This window comes from Lynx canadensis, chromosome F2 (assembly GCF_007474595.2).
Source record: "Lynx canadensis isolate LIC74 chromosome F2, mLynCan4.pri.v2, whole genome shotgun sequence".
NCBI lineage: Eukaryota > Metazoa > Chordata > Mammalia > Carnivora > Felidae > Lynx > Lynx canadensis.
This window is the reverse complement of record NC_044320.2, coordinates 53,283,547-53,296,417: the sequence shown is the minus strand read 5'-3', so window position 1 is coordinate 53,296,417 and position 12,871 is coordinate 53,283,547. Positions and strand designations below refer to the sequence as shown.

At 37.7% G+C, this 12,871-nt stretch overlaps 1 protein-coding gene across 7 annotated transcripts in view; it reads right to left on the bottom strand.

The window, feature by feature from the left end:
• Window positions 1–240: 240 nt before the first annotated feature.
• The window catches only part of IMPA1 (inositol monophosphatase 1), a 43,196-nt gene continuing 30,565 nt past the window's right edge, over window positions 241–12,871 (bottom strand). For 5 of the 7 annotated variants that reach the window (XM_030303873.1, XM_030303875.1, XM_030303877.1 and 2 more), the window contains 2 exons: window positions 4,719–4,870; window positions 1,954–2,226 (listed from right to left, as the gene is read on the bottom strand). In XM_030303873.1, coding sequence (XP_030159733.1) covers window positions 2,111–2,226; window positions 4,719–4,870 — 268 coding nt within the window. In that variant the 3' untranslated portion in view covers window positions 1,954–2,110. Of the gene's footprint in view, window positions 2,227–4,718; window positions 4,871–12,871 lie in introns of all 7 variants that reach the window. The other 2 variants (XM_030303871.2, XM_030303872.2) reach the window with 1 other exon arrangement.

Below are 12,871 nucleotides of genomic sequence, written 5' to 3'. Positions count from 1 at the left end.
CACAGGTAAGAAGATATAACATACTAGTTGGTTAATCAGTGAATAAAAGTCCTTGAACACTGAATATAAACTTAATAACAAAGATTATATTAAGTAAATTAGTAATTACTATAAGAGGATGAAAGGAGGATGTAAAGGTAGCTCAAGGGGGAGTTAGAAGCACAAAATCCCCATCTTCCATAACAGCAAGTTTAAATAATGAATAAAGTCAAATATATAGCAGAATATAGCCTTTAAATATAGCCTTTAAATATCCTTTAATATACCTTTAAAATGATGAAGGTAAATACTAGAAGAAACTGCTAGAAGGTTTACAAACTATTGGCAGATAACTCACTTGTCAAACCTCTTTTTTTCAATGTCTAAAGAAATTTCAGCCACAAATTATCTAATTAATTGCATTTAGGGAAAAAAATCTACTTTTTGGAAAATTATTCTAAAAGACTTTTAGAAAAGTTGAGAAAACTGTAGACAAAAAAAACCCAAGAACATATATTCAGCCACAACTGCAAGTGTCAACATTTACAACTCAACACAAATCTCAAACATAAACTATAAACTTTAACAATGTTCAGTTATACTTAAAATTTTATGAATCTTAAATAAATTTAATTGCAAAATTAACCACAGAATACAGTATATTTTTACTGCACATGACCAACAGTAAATAATTACAATACTCAAATCTTAGTATAATGAAGTGCACAATAATCCCCTACCTTAAACTTTATAAATGTACTTTTCCTTTTATCAAATACAAGGTTCACATGAGACTAACAAAAATTAATACTCTATTCAAGTGTCAAAGGACAAGGCTAAGCAGTCAATTGACCTTATTTAAAATGTTTATGAACCAGAACAATTTTGAGTTTCCTAAGACAAAGACTAGTAAGGAATATTTAAAGACTGAATAGAATCCAGTGGCAACAAAATTAAGGAGTTTGGGGAAAAAAACACCAATTAATAATACAGTTCACCTGCCAGATTGTAGGTCTCCTGTGCACAAGATCAGTAGGAACAACTTTCAAACATTAATACTGAATTTAGTACAGTTTTTTTAAATGTTTGGTTGTTTTTGAGAGAGTGCCTGAGGGAGACACAGAATCTGTAGCAGGCTCTAGGCTCTGAGCTGTCAGCACAGAGCCCGCTGCGGGGCTCGAACCCACAAACCGTGAGATCACGACCTGAGCCGAGGTCGGACACTTAACCAACTGAGTCACCCAGGAGCCCCTGATTTAGTACAATTTTATACTCTAATTATAGAATTTAAATTAGATGCCTGATAATGTTTTGAAACTTTTTTTTTTTTTAAACATTGGGACTTTAAAAGATTCCAAACAAATACTGTAGTGTCTTGGAAAACATTAACTGCAGAAATGCCCACAAGTAGAAAGGATACCTGATGGTACGGGAATTGAAATGATATGGCAATGTGAAGAGTTAAAAGGAATGATACCGTAAAATATGAAAAGGATGAGATCATCTTTAACACCTGAAGTAAAAATAAAGGGTGAGCTCATTGCTTTATGTATAACTAGGAATTGCTACCTTCAAAATATCTTTTGAATGCTTATTTTTAGACTGCCCATGTTTAACAAATACTCTGCTAGGTGCTACGTGTACACTGATGAATAAAACAAGGTTCTCTGCAAAGAAAAAAAACCTTGGTCTAGGAAGGACCCATTAATTCTTACAAATTTAATTAAATATGGCTTTGGGAACTAAAGAAAATTTTTTCCAAAAAGTTAACTTTGTAGTTAAGAATGCTTATGTACACAGTCAGAATTTCAGAGGCTCATATATACTTAGAAACTCTAAACTGCTATTTCAGTCGATGATACTTTGTCTTATCAACTACCTGTATATCTTTCCCAAAGTGCACTCTCACAAGCAAAGTTTGTTAAAACAATGCAACATTTCATATATTCTCGCATACCTAGTCTTAGTAAAATATACAACAAACTGCAATTTTTTAATCTGGATATCAAAGACAACTTAAGCCAATCATATTATACATCTGAAATAAACGTCCTAAATTTTATAACATCATCAGTGTGTCAGCAAATACAGGGGCGATGGAACCGTGACTGAATACGCGAGGCTGTTGCAGTTAATCTTCATCATCTCTTTGAAACGGTACTACTTGAATTTCTTTGGCTATCCTTTCTGCTAATGTTTTACTATTTGCAGCAATTATTCTTCGTGACATCAAGTCAAATGGCTCACCTAAAATCAAACCAAATATGGAAAATGGTTATATCTCCTACAAGAATTCCTGTAAAACTAGTACAGCAATATGTACTATGGTCAATCATAGTATTTTAATACTTTCAGTTTCCTTTACTCTGTCGCAGAACCATAATGTTTAAGCTCTGGCGATGCATAAATGAGTTTTAAGAGTATTTTAATAAGTACCAGGTTTTTTTTTGAGGGGGTTGTGGTGTCTGTCATACCAGTTTGAAAAATGTTATCTTTATAGTTTTTAGTCTTTATTTAAATTCCAGTTAACATCAGTGTAATATTAGTTTCATCTATTCCTTCTTTTGTGTGTTCTTTTTCAATTCTTTTTATTTCTCTTACTACCTCTTTAATGTTTGGGAACCTATGTGAAATTTGCCTCCAAAGCATTTCATACCACTCTTCTTCCATTCCCTTCTTTGTTGCCTTTCTCCCAGATCACTGGTGAATACTTCTGGGCCTGGTTCACTGTTCACTGTAAAAAACTTCATCAGTTCAAAGCAAGCAGTCAGCCTCTCTAGGCCCAAGGCACAAAGTGATGGTGGAGACAGTTCACTGTCAACTACCACCATGATCACCATTCAAAGAGCTCTTGGTACAATCCTCAGATTCAGTGACCTTCTCTACTTTTCTGATAGCTTCTCAAGAGTTCCTGGTACCTTTATTTTTTTTTTTTTTTTTTGCTCCAAAAGAATTTTTATTTTTTATTTTTTATTTTTTTTATGTATGTATTTATTTATTTATTTTTGTTCTTCCTTTTTTTTTTTTATATATATATGAAATTTATTGACAAATTGGTTTCCATACAACACCCAGTGCTCATCCCAAAAGGTGCCCTCCTCAATACCCATCACCCACCCTCCCCTCCCTCCCACCCCCCATCAACCCTCAGTTTGTTCTCAGTTTTTAACAGTCTCTTATGCTTTGGCTCTCTCCCACTCTAACGTCCTTTTTTTTTTTTTTTTTTTTTTTCCTTCCCCTCCCCCATGGGTTCCTATTAAGTTTCTCAGGATCCACATAAGAGTGAAACCATATGGTATCTGTCTTTCTCTGTATGGCTTATTTCACTTAGCATCACACTCTCCAGTTCCATCCACGTTGCTACAAAAGGCCATATTTCATTCTTTCTCACTGCCATGTAGTATTTCATTGTGTATATAAACCACAATTTCTTCATCCATTCATCAGTTAATGGACATTTAGGCTCTTTCCATAATTTGGCTATTGTTGAGAGTGCTGCTGTGAACATTGGGGTACAAGTGCCCCTATGCATCAGTACTCCTGTATCCCTTGGGTAAATTCCTAGCAGTGCTATTGCTGGGTCATAGGGTAGGTCTATTTTTAATTTTCTGAGGAACCTCCACACTGCTTTCCAGAGCGGCTGCACCAATTTGCATTCCCACCAACAGTGCAAGAGGGTTCCCGTTTCTCCACATCCTCTCCAGCATCTATAGTCTCCTGATTTGTTCATTTTGGCCACTCTGACTGGCGTGAGGTGATACCTGAGTGTGGTTTTGATTTGTATTTCCCTGATAAGGAGCGACGCTGAACATCTTTTCATGTGCCTGTTGGCCATCTGGATGTCTTCTTTAGAGAAGTGTCTATTCATGTTTTCTGCCCATTTCTTCACTGGGTTATTTGTTCTTCGGGTGTGGAGTTTGGTGAGCTCTTTATAGATTTTAGATACTAGCCCTTTGTCCGATATGTCATTTGCAAATATCTTTTCCCATTCCGTTGGTTGCCTTTTAGTTTTGTTGGTTGTTTCCTTTGCTGTGCAGAAGCTTTTTATCTTCATAAGGTCCCAGTAATTCACTTTTGCTTTTAATTCCCTTGCCTTTGGGGATGTGTCGAGTAAGAGATTGCTACGGCTGAGGTCAGAGAGGTCTTTTCCTGCTTTCTCCTCTAAGGTTTTGATGGTTTCCTGTCTCACATTTAGGTCCTTTATCCATTTTGAGTTTATTTTTGTAAATGGTGTGAGAAAGTGGTCTAGTTTCAACCTTCGAGTTCCTGGTACCTTTAAAAAGGCTTAGCCATCTATCATTATTAGTCCCACATTACAATTGGCTTTTTATCCTCCTTGCCTGTCAAAATTTGATAGCCTGATTTTGCAGAAAATCACATGGCTTGTTTTTGTTTTGCCTTCAACAGGTGAAGTGTAGTATATGTTAAACATTAAAAGAAAAAAGCTGTAACTAAAAGAAAGTCCAACAGAGAGAAAAATGCTTCAGTGTCCCATCATTTTTTTTTTTTTTTTTTTTCAACGTTTATTTATTTTTGGGACAGAGAGAGACAGAGCATGAACGGGGGAGGGGCAGAGAGAGAGGGAGACACAGAATCGGAAACAGGCTCCAGGCTCTGAGCCATCAGCCCAGAGCCCGACGCGGGGCTCGAACTCACGGACCGCGAGATCATGACCTGGCTGAAGTCGGACGCTTAACCGACTGCGCCACCCAGGCGCCCCCAGTGTCCCATCATTTTACCTGTCACGTCCATTAGCACTCCACCAGCTTCGGTAACAATGATGCCAGCTCCTGCCATATCCCAGCAGTGAATTCCCATTTCATAATATGCATCTGCAACGCCAGTTGCCACAAGGCACATATTAATAGCTGCTGTTCCAACACCTCGGATCCTACCAAATAACATTTAAAAATAAGATTGGAAAAAAAAACTTTCAAACAGGTTCCTCCTTTAGTTTAAGGGTTGATTGAGAGAATTTGAGTGAATATGGAGAATGTTAAAAAAAAATTATTTCATGATTTGTTTCATCATTTGTTACGGTGATCAGTGATTATGATGAGCTCAGATGATTAGCATTTTTTAGCAATAAAGTATTAAGGTATGCACACTGCCTTTTTAGACATAATGCTGTTGTACACTTAATATACCATGGTAAAATAAACACATAATTTATATGCACCGGAAAAAAACAAGAAATTCATCTGACTGGCCTTTTTGCTGTGGTCTAGGACCAAACCTGCAATATCTCTGAGATATGCCTGCATTTATAATGGGAAACCTTCTTTATAATGGTCTACCACTATCAAGTGATATAATTTATTATCACCAATGGGACAAAAAGGTATCAAGTACCTCTTCCTATGATGCACTGAGAGACAACATTGCTTGTCTGGCATTCCTGACAAAAATGTAACTCTAATCTTTTGTTTTCTCAAAAAAAAATTTTTTTTAATGTTTATTTATTCTTGAGCAAGAGAGAGAGAGAGCGCACACAAGTGGGGAAGGAGCAGAGAGTGTCAGCACAAAGCCCAATGCAGGGCCTGAACCCACAAACTATGAGATCATGACCTGAGCCAAAGTCAGACGATCAACTGAGCCACCCAGATGTCCCTGTGTAACTTTCATCTTGAGAAAGCCAGACAAACCCAAATCAAGGGACATACTACAAAATAACTGGCCTACATTTTTCAAAAATAGCAAGATCATAAAAGACAAAGACTAAGCAATAGTTCCAGATTAAAGACAATTGATGAGAAATGACAATTAAGTGCAATGTTTGATCCTAGATTGGATCTTGGATCTATTTTTCAAAATTTGCGTAAGGCCACTATATTAGGTAATATATCGCCATTAATTTCCTGATTTTTATAACTGTAGTTATGTTAGGGAGTATCCCCCTTATTAAAGGAACACACACTGAAATGTTTAAGAAAAAGGGTTCATCATGTCTGCAAGTAATTTTCAAATGGTTTTTCCTCAAATTCCTTTTGTAATTGTTAAAGTTTCTGAATATAAGGCAATGCTATCTGTTCACAGAAAAGGAACTAACAGGAGTTGGGGGAGAGCTGGAAGATGGCACATTAGGAGGATCCTGAGCTCAGCCTTCCCGACAGACACACCAAGCCAACAGCTACATTTGTGCAACGAACTGAACAAGGACCCAGAGTCTGGCAGAACAGAGCTTAATCATAGAGCAGACCAAAAGGGTAAAAGGGGCAGACATGCAGTTGGGAACCAAAGCCCTCCGGTGAGACTAACCACAAACAAACAGGAAGGTCACCACAAGCATGGAGAAGTGAGATGATCAGGCTCCGTGCCATGTACCCTAGGCATTGTGGAAACACACCGGGAAGACAAGTCCCTGTAACATTTGGCCCTGAAGATGAGTGGGGCTTAACTTCACAAGCTTTTAAAATCGGTGGGGTTTAACCCCAGGTACTTTTAAAATGAGCAGGCTTAGTTCTGGAAGAGCTGGAGGACAATAGGAAACAGTCTCTACCCTAAAACAACCCAAAATAAGTAACCCATAATAAATATCGCAGCCTAGACACAGCATAGAAGCAGTAGCTTGAAAAGTGCCTGTGGTATATGTGGAAAGATAGATTTATTTACTATCACAAAACATGTGGTGCAATGACACATCTTCAGGAAACTTCTCCAAGAACAAAAGTGAAGGCAGGCACCACTTCCCTTCATCTCCCCCAGCTTAAATAGCCAGATACATGTGGGAACTTGTGCATTCTCCTTCTATTTTGCTAGAACCACCTGCCCCACCCCCACATTCACCTGCAGACCCACCCCATACAACTCCTCCCACAACTCGACAGGCATTCCCCAAATGCAGCTCCTGCCCCACCACATCCTGCAAGCAGCCTGGGCAGGGACCAAGTGACTCTCCCTTGGATAGAGGGGTAGATAACCCCACACACCAGCACACCCACAGTTCCAGCAGCCAAACCTTTTAGCTGACCACCCAGGAAGGGTGCCCTGCACCTGGTGAGCCTACAGCTACAGCAGACAAGACTGGGTATAGACATCTAGTATGGCTGCTCACCCCTTCCGAAGAAAGCCTCTCAGGGAGCCCCACAGGGAGAGTGTTCTGCCCTCTGGTGGGCCCACAGCTAGGGCAGAGTAGGTGCAGACACCTCCCACATACAAGCATGCAGTGACCAAACCCAGCACGGTGTGCCCACAGCACACATAATAGGTTATTGCAGCCAACTGGACTAAAGGCAAACGTGACTCAGCCACAACAGTAGGGTGTGCACAGCCCCCAGAGAAGATATCCCAGGAGTGCCTGGTTCTGGTGACCAAGGGGCATTGTGCTACATGGCACCACAAACTTCCCTTCGCAAGGCCACTTCTCTCAAGAGCAGGAAACAGACCTTCCTCATACACAGAAATAAACACAGAGAGTTAGTCCCGTCTCCTCATTTTGTCTATGTTCCAAATGAAAGGACAAGGAAAAAAAAAATCACAGCAAAAAAGGCTAAATGAAATGGAGATAAACAATATGCCTGATAAAGAATACAAAGTAATGGCCATAAAGATACTCACTGGACTTGGGAGAAAAAAAAAGTAGAAGATCCCTGAGATCTTTAACAGAGAAAAAATATAAAAACGACCAATCAGAGATGAAGAACTCAATCCATGCTAGAGGGAATCAACGACAGAATGGAGGATGCACAAGAACAGACTGGTGATCTGGAAGACAGGGAAATGGAAAGCATTTCATTTCCCTCAACGATTTCATCAGGCATAATAACATAAGTTCTCTGAAGGAGAAGCAAGAAGGGGCAGAAAACTTATTTGAATAAATTACAGCTGAAAACTTCCATAACCTGAAAGAAACAGACATCCATATACAGGAGGCAGAGACCCTCCAACAAGATGAACCCAAGGAAGTCCACACCTCCCTACATCATTTTTGCCATGTTATTTTTAAAAATTTTTTTTAAAGTTTATTTATTTTTGAGAGAGGGAGAGAGGGAGAATGAGTGAGGGAGGGGGAGAGAGGGAGACCCAGAATCTGAAACAGGCTCTAGGCTCTGAGCTGTCAGCACAGAGGCTGATGTGGGGCTCGAACTCACAAGCTGGGAGATCATGACCTGAGCCAAAGTTGGACATTCAACCAACTGAGTCAACTAGGTGCCCCTTGCCATGTTAATTATTAAAAGAATTTTAAAAGCAAGAGCAAAAAACAGTTGCATACAAGGGGAACTCCATAAGGCTACTGGCTGACTTTTTGGCAGAAACTTGCAGGCCAGAAGGTAGTGTCATGATACAGTCAAAGTGCTTACAGGAAAGTATCCAGAATATTCTACCCAGCAACAGAACTGTTTGGAACAGGAGAGATAAAGAGTTTCCTAGACAAACAGAAGTTAAAGGAGTTTATCACCACCAAACTTGACTTACACAAAATGTTGAAGGGAATCCTGACTGGAAAGAAAAGGCCATAATAAGAAAATTATGAAAGAAAAAATTTCACAGATAAATGCAAACATATAACAAAGGCAGGTAAATCACTTATAAAACCAGTATGGAGGTAAAAAAAAAAAAAAACATGAAAGTAGTAAAATATACAAAATGAGTCAAGGGATACACATAAATAAAATGACATAAAATATGACATTCGTGGGGTGCATGGGTGGCTCAGTCAGTTAAGTGTCTGACTTGATTTCAGCTCAGGCCATGACCTCACGGTTCGGGAGTTCGAGCCCCACACTGGGCTCTACACTGAGAGTGTAGGGCCTGCTTAAGATTCTCTCTCTCTCTCTGCCCCTCCCCTGCTCATGCTCTTGCTCTCTCTCTCTCTCTCTCTCTCTCTCAAAATGAATAAACTTTAAAAAAAAATATTCATATATATATAACATATATATATATATGACATATATATATATATGACATTCATAAAACGAGGGTGGGGAAGTAAATATTTAGTGCTTTTAGAATATGTTTAAACTTAAGCAATCATCAACTTTATATAAACTGCTACACCCGTAAGATTTTATATAGGAACCTAATGGCAACCACAAATCAAAAACCTATAATAAATAAGAAAACACAAAAAAAGAGGAAGGAATCCAAGCATAATACTAAAGGCCATCAAACCACAAGAGAGAGCAAGAGAAGAAAGGAATAGAGAAGAACCAGAAAATAAGGCACAAAAAAACGGCAATAATTACATACCTATGGATAGTTACTTTTAATATAAAAGGACTAAATGTTACAATCAAAAGATACAGGGTAAATGAACAGATTTAAAAAAAAAAAAAAAAGACCTATCCATTTGCCGCCTGTAAGAGGCTCACTTTAGACCACTTAAAGAATGGAAAAAGGTTCCATGCAAACAGAAGTGGAAAAAAAGCCTGAGCAGCAATATTTATATCCCACAAAACAGACTTTAAAACAAAGACTGTAACAAAAGACAAAGAAGGGCATCATATAATGATAAAGGGAAAAATTTAAAAACAGGGTTAATAATTGTAAATATCTATGCACCCATCATTGGAACATCCAAATATATAAAGCAATTACTAACAGACCTAAACGGAGAAATTGACAGTAATACAATAATGGTAGGGGCCTTTAACACAACACTTACATCAATGTATATGCCATCCAGACAGAAAGTTAACGGGAAACAGTATCCTGAATGGCACATTGGACCAGTGGACCTAACATATATACGAAACATTTCATCTGAAAACAGAACACATGTTGTTTTCAAGTGCACATAGAACATTCTCCAGGACATATTAGACCATAAAACAAATGTCTATAAATTCAAGATTGAAATACTATCAAGCATCTTTTCTGGCTACAACAGTATGAAACTAGAAATCAATTACAAGAAAAAACCTGCAAAGAATACAAATACACAGAGACTAAACAATATGCTACTAAACAATCAATAGGTCAACCAAGAAATCAAAGAGGAAGTAAAAATACATGGAGATAAATGAGAAATACAACTGTACAAAATCTTTGGGATGCAGCAAAAATGAATTTTAAGAGGGAAATTTATAGCAATACAGGTCTAACTCAAGAAACAAAAATCTCAAACACCTTACAAACCCTTAAATTAAGAAATCTAGACAAAGAATATGGCCCAAAGCTAATAGAAGGAAATATTAAGACTAGAGCAGAAATAAAACAGAGACTAAAAATAACCATGGAAAAGTTCAATGACACCAAACTGGTTTTCCACAAAGGCAAAACCGATAAACCTTTAGCCAGATTCATCAACAAAAACAAAGGACTCAATCAGAAATGAAGGTGGATAAACAACTTATAGCACAGAAATACAACGGATTATAAGAATATTATGAAAAATCATATGCCAACAAACTGGGCAACCTAGATGAATAAATTCTTAGAAACCTATAAACTTCCATACCTAAATGAGGAAGAAATAGAAAATTTGAACACACCAGTAACTAGCAACGAAATTGAATCAGTAATCAAACTCCCAACAAACAAAAGTCTAGAACCAGATGCAGTCACAGGTGAATTGTACCAAATATTTAAAGAAGAGTCAATACTAAAAGAAAATACACACACACACACACACACACACACACACACAAATACATATTCTTCTCAAAGTATTCTAAAGAACAGAAGGAGGAAAGCTCCCAAATTCATTCTGTGAGGCCAGCATTACTCTGATACCAAAACTAGACAAAGACATTATAAAAGAAGAACACTATAGGCGATTATCACTGATGAACATGCGAAAATCCTCAATATATTAGCAAACCACATTCAACAATACATTAAAATGATCATTCACCATGACCAAGTGGGATTCATTCCAAGGATGCAAAGATGGTTTAATATTTGCAAATCAATCAATGTGATACAGCACATCCACAAAATGAAAGATAAAAATCACATGATCATCCCAACAGATGCAGAAAAAGCACGTGACAATTTTCAACATCTGTTCATGTTAAAAATCTTCAGCGAAATCGGTTTACAGGGAACATACCTCAACATAATAAAGGCCATATATGAAAAGCCCACAGATAACATCATACTGTGGTGAAATACTGATGCCCTGCTTTTCTTCTTAAAAAATTTAATGTTTATTTTTGAGAGAGAGAGGAAGACAGAGCATGAGCAGAGGAGGGGCAGAGAGAGAGAGGGAGACATAGAATCTAAAGCAGGCTCCAGGATCCGAGCTGTCAGCACAGAGCCCGACACAGGGCTTGAATCCACAAGCCGTGAGATCCTAACCTGAGCCAAATTTGGATGCTTAACTGACTAAGCCATCCAGGCACCCCTGAGAAAGCTTTTCTTCTGAGCACAGGAACAAGACCACTTTTCTTGAACATGCTACTAGGAGTCCTAGCTGCAGCATTCACATAAAAGGAACTCTCGTGCATTTAAATTGGCACAGCTACTGTGGAAAACAGTATGGGAGGTCCTCAAAAAAATTAAAATAGAAATAGCATACAACCCAGCAATTGCACTACTGGATGCACTACCTAAAGAAAATGAAAACGCTAATTCAAAAAGATGTATGTACCCTTATGTTTACTGCAGCATTATTTACAATAGCCAAGATACGGATGCAACCCAAGGGTCTTTCAACAGATGAATGGATAAAGAAGATGGGAAATAGAATAGACAGACATAATGGAATATTATTCAGTCATAAAAAAGAATGAGACTTGACATTTGTGATAATATGCATGGACCTAGAAGGTATTACACAAAGCAAAATAAGCTAGAGAAAGACAAATACCATATGATTTCAATATATGTGGAATCTAAAAAACAAAACAAAACAAATGAACAAAAATAGATTCTTAGATATAGAGAATAAAATAATGGTTGCCAGAGGGGAGGTGGGTGGAGGGATGGCTGAAATAGATAAAAGGGATTAAGAAAACAGGTTTACAGTTATGAAATAACTCACGGAAATGAAAAGTACAGCATAGGGAACAAAATCAATAATTTTGTATATTGTTTGGTGACAAATGGTGACTACACTTACCATGGTGAGCACTAAGATACAGAATTGATGAATCATTATGTTGTACACCTGAAGCTAATCTATTACCATACGTTTATACTTCAATTAAAAAAAACGGGGCGCCTGGGTGGCGCAGTCGGTTAAGCGTCCGACTTCAGCCAGGTCACGATCTCGCGGTCCGTGAGTTCGAGTCCCGCGTCAGGCTCTGGGCTGATGGCTCAGAGCCTGGAGCCTGTTTCCGATTCTGTGTCTCCCTCTCTCTCTGCCCCTCCCCCGTTCATGCTGTCTCTCTCTGTCCCAAAAATAAATAAAAAAAACGTTGAAAAAAAAAAATAAAAAAATAAAAATAAAAAAACAGAAAAATTTTAAAAAGAAACAGGAATTTATGACTATTTATTTTGTATCTAAAATATGAAAAAAAATAACATTGTACCTCAGTACATCCTTTGTACCAAAGCAATTTAAAAATGATTAAAATTTGATGTCAAAGGCTTTACTGCCTTTGTCTTACTGTATATCAAGTTTAAGAAAGAACTAGTAACAAATGTTAAACGGATGTTTGCTTTCCAAATACGTAAAACCAAATTAACTTTAGTGGCTTTTGTTAGTTTATATGAAGAATGGCATATTTTCTCCCTTGTCCCATGGTACATGTGATGGTCCATAGCTCATGTCCTAGAAAGCAAATACCAAGATCCTTCATGAATAACCCACTGGTATTCTATTCAGATAGAATTGTAGGCTGGAGGAACAATAGCGATACATACTGGTAATGCTTCTGTCCATTTCTAATAAATATAATGGGCTCTCAGGCAAGGAGTCTTATAGTCAGAAAGAACATTATTTGCCAGACAAATATTACCAGAGAGTACTCAATTACCAAATAATTAAGGCTATGGTCTACATTGT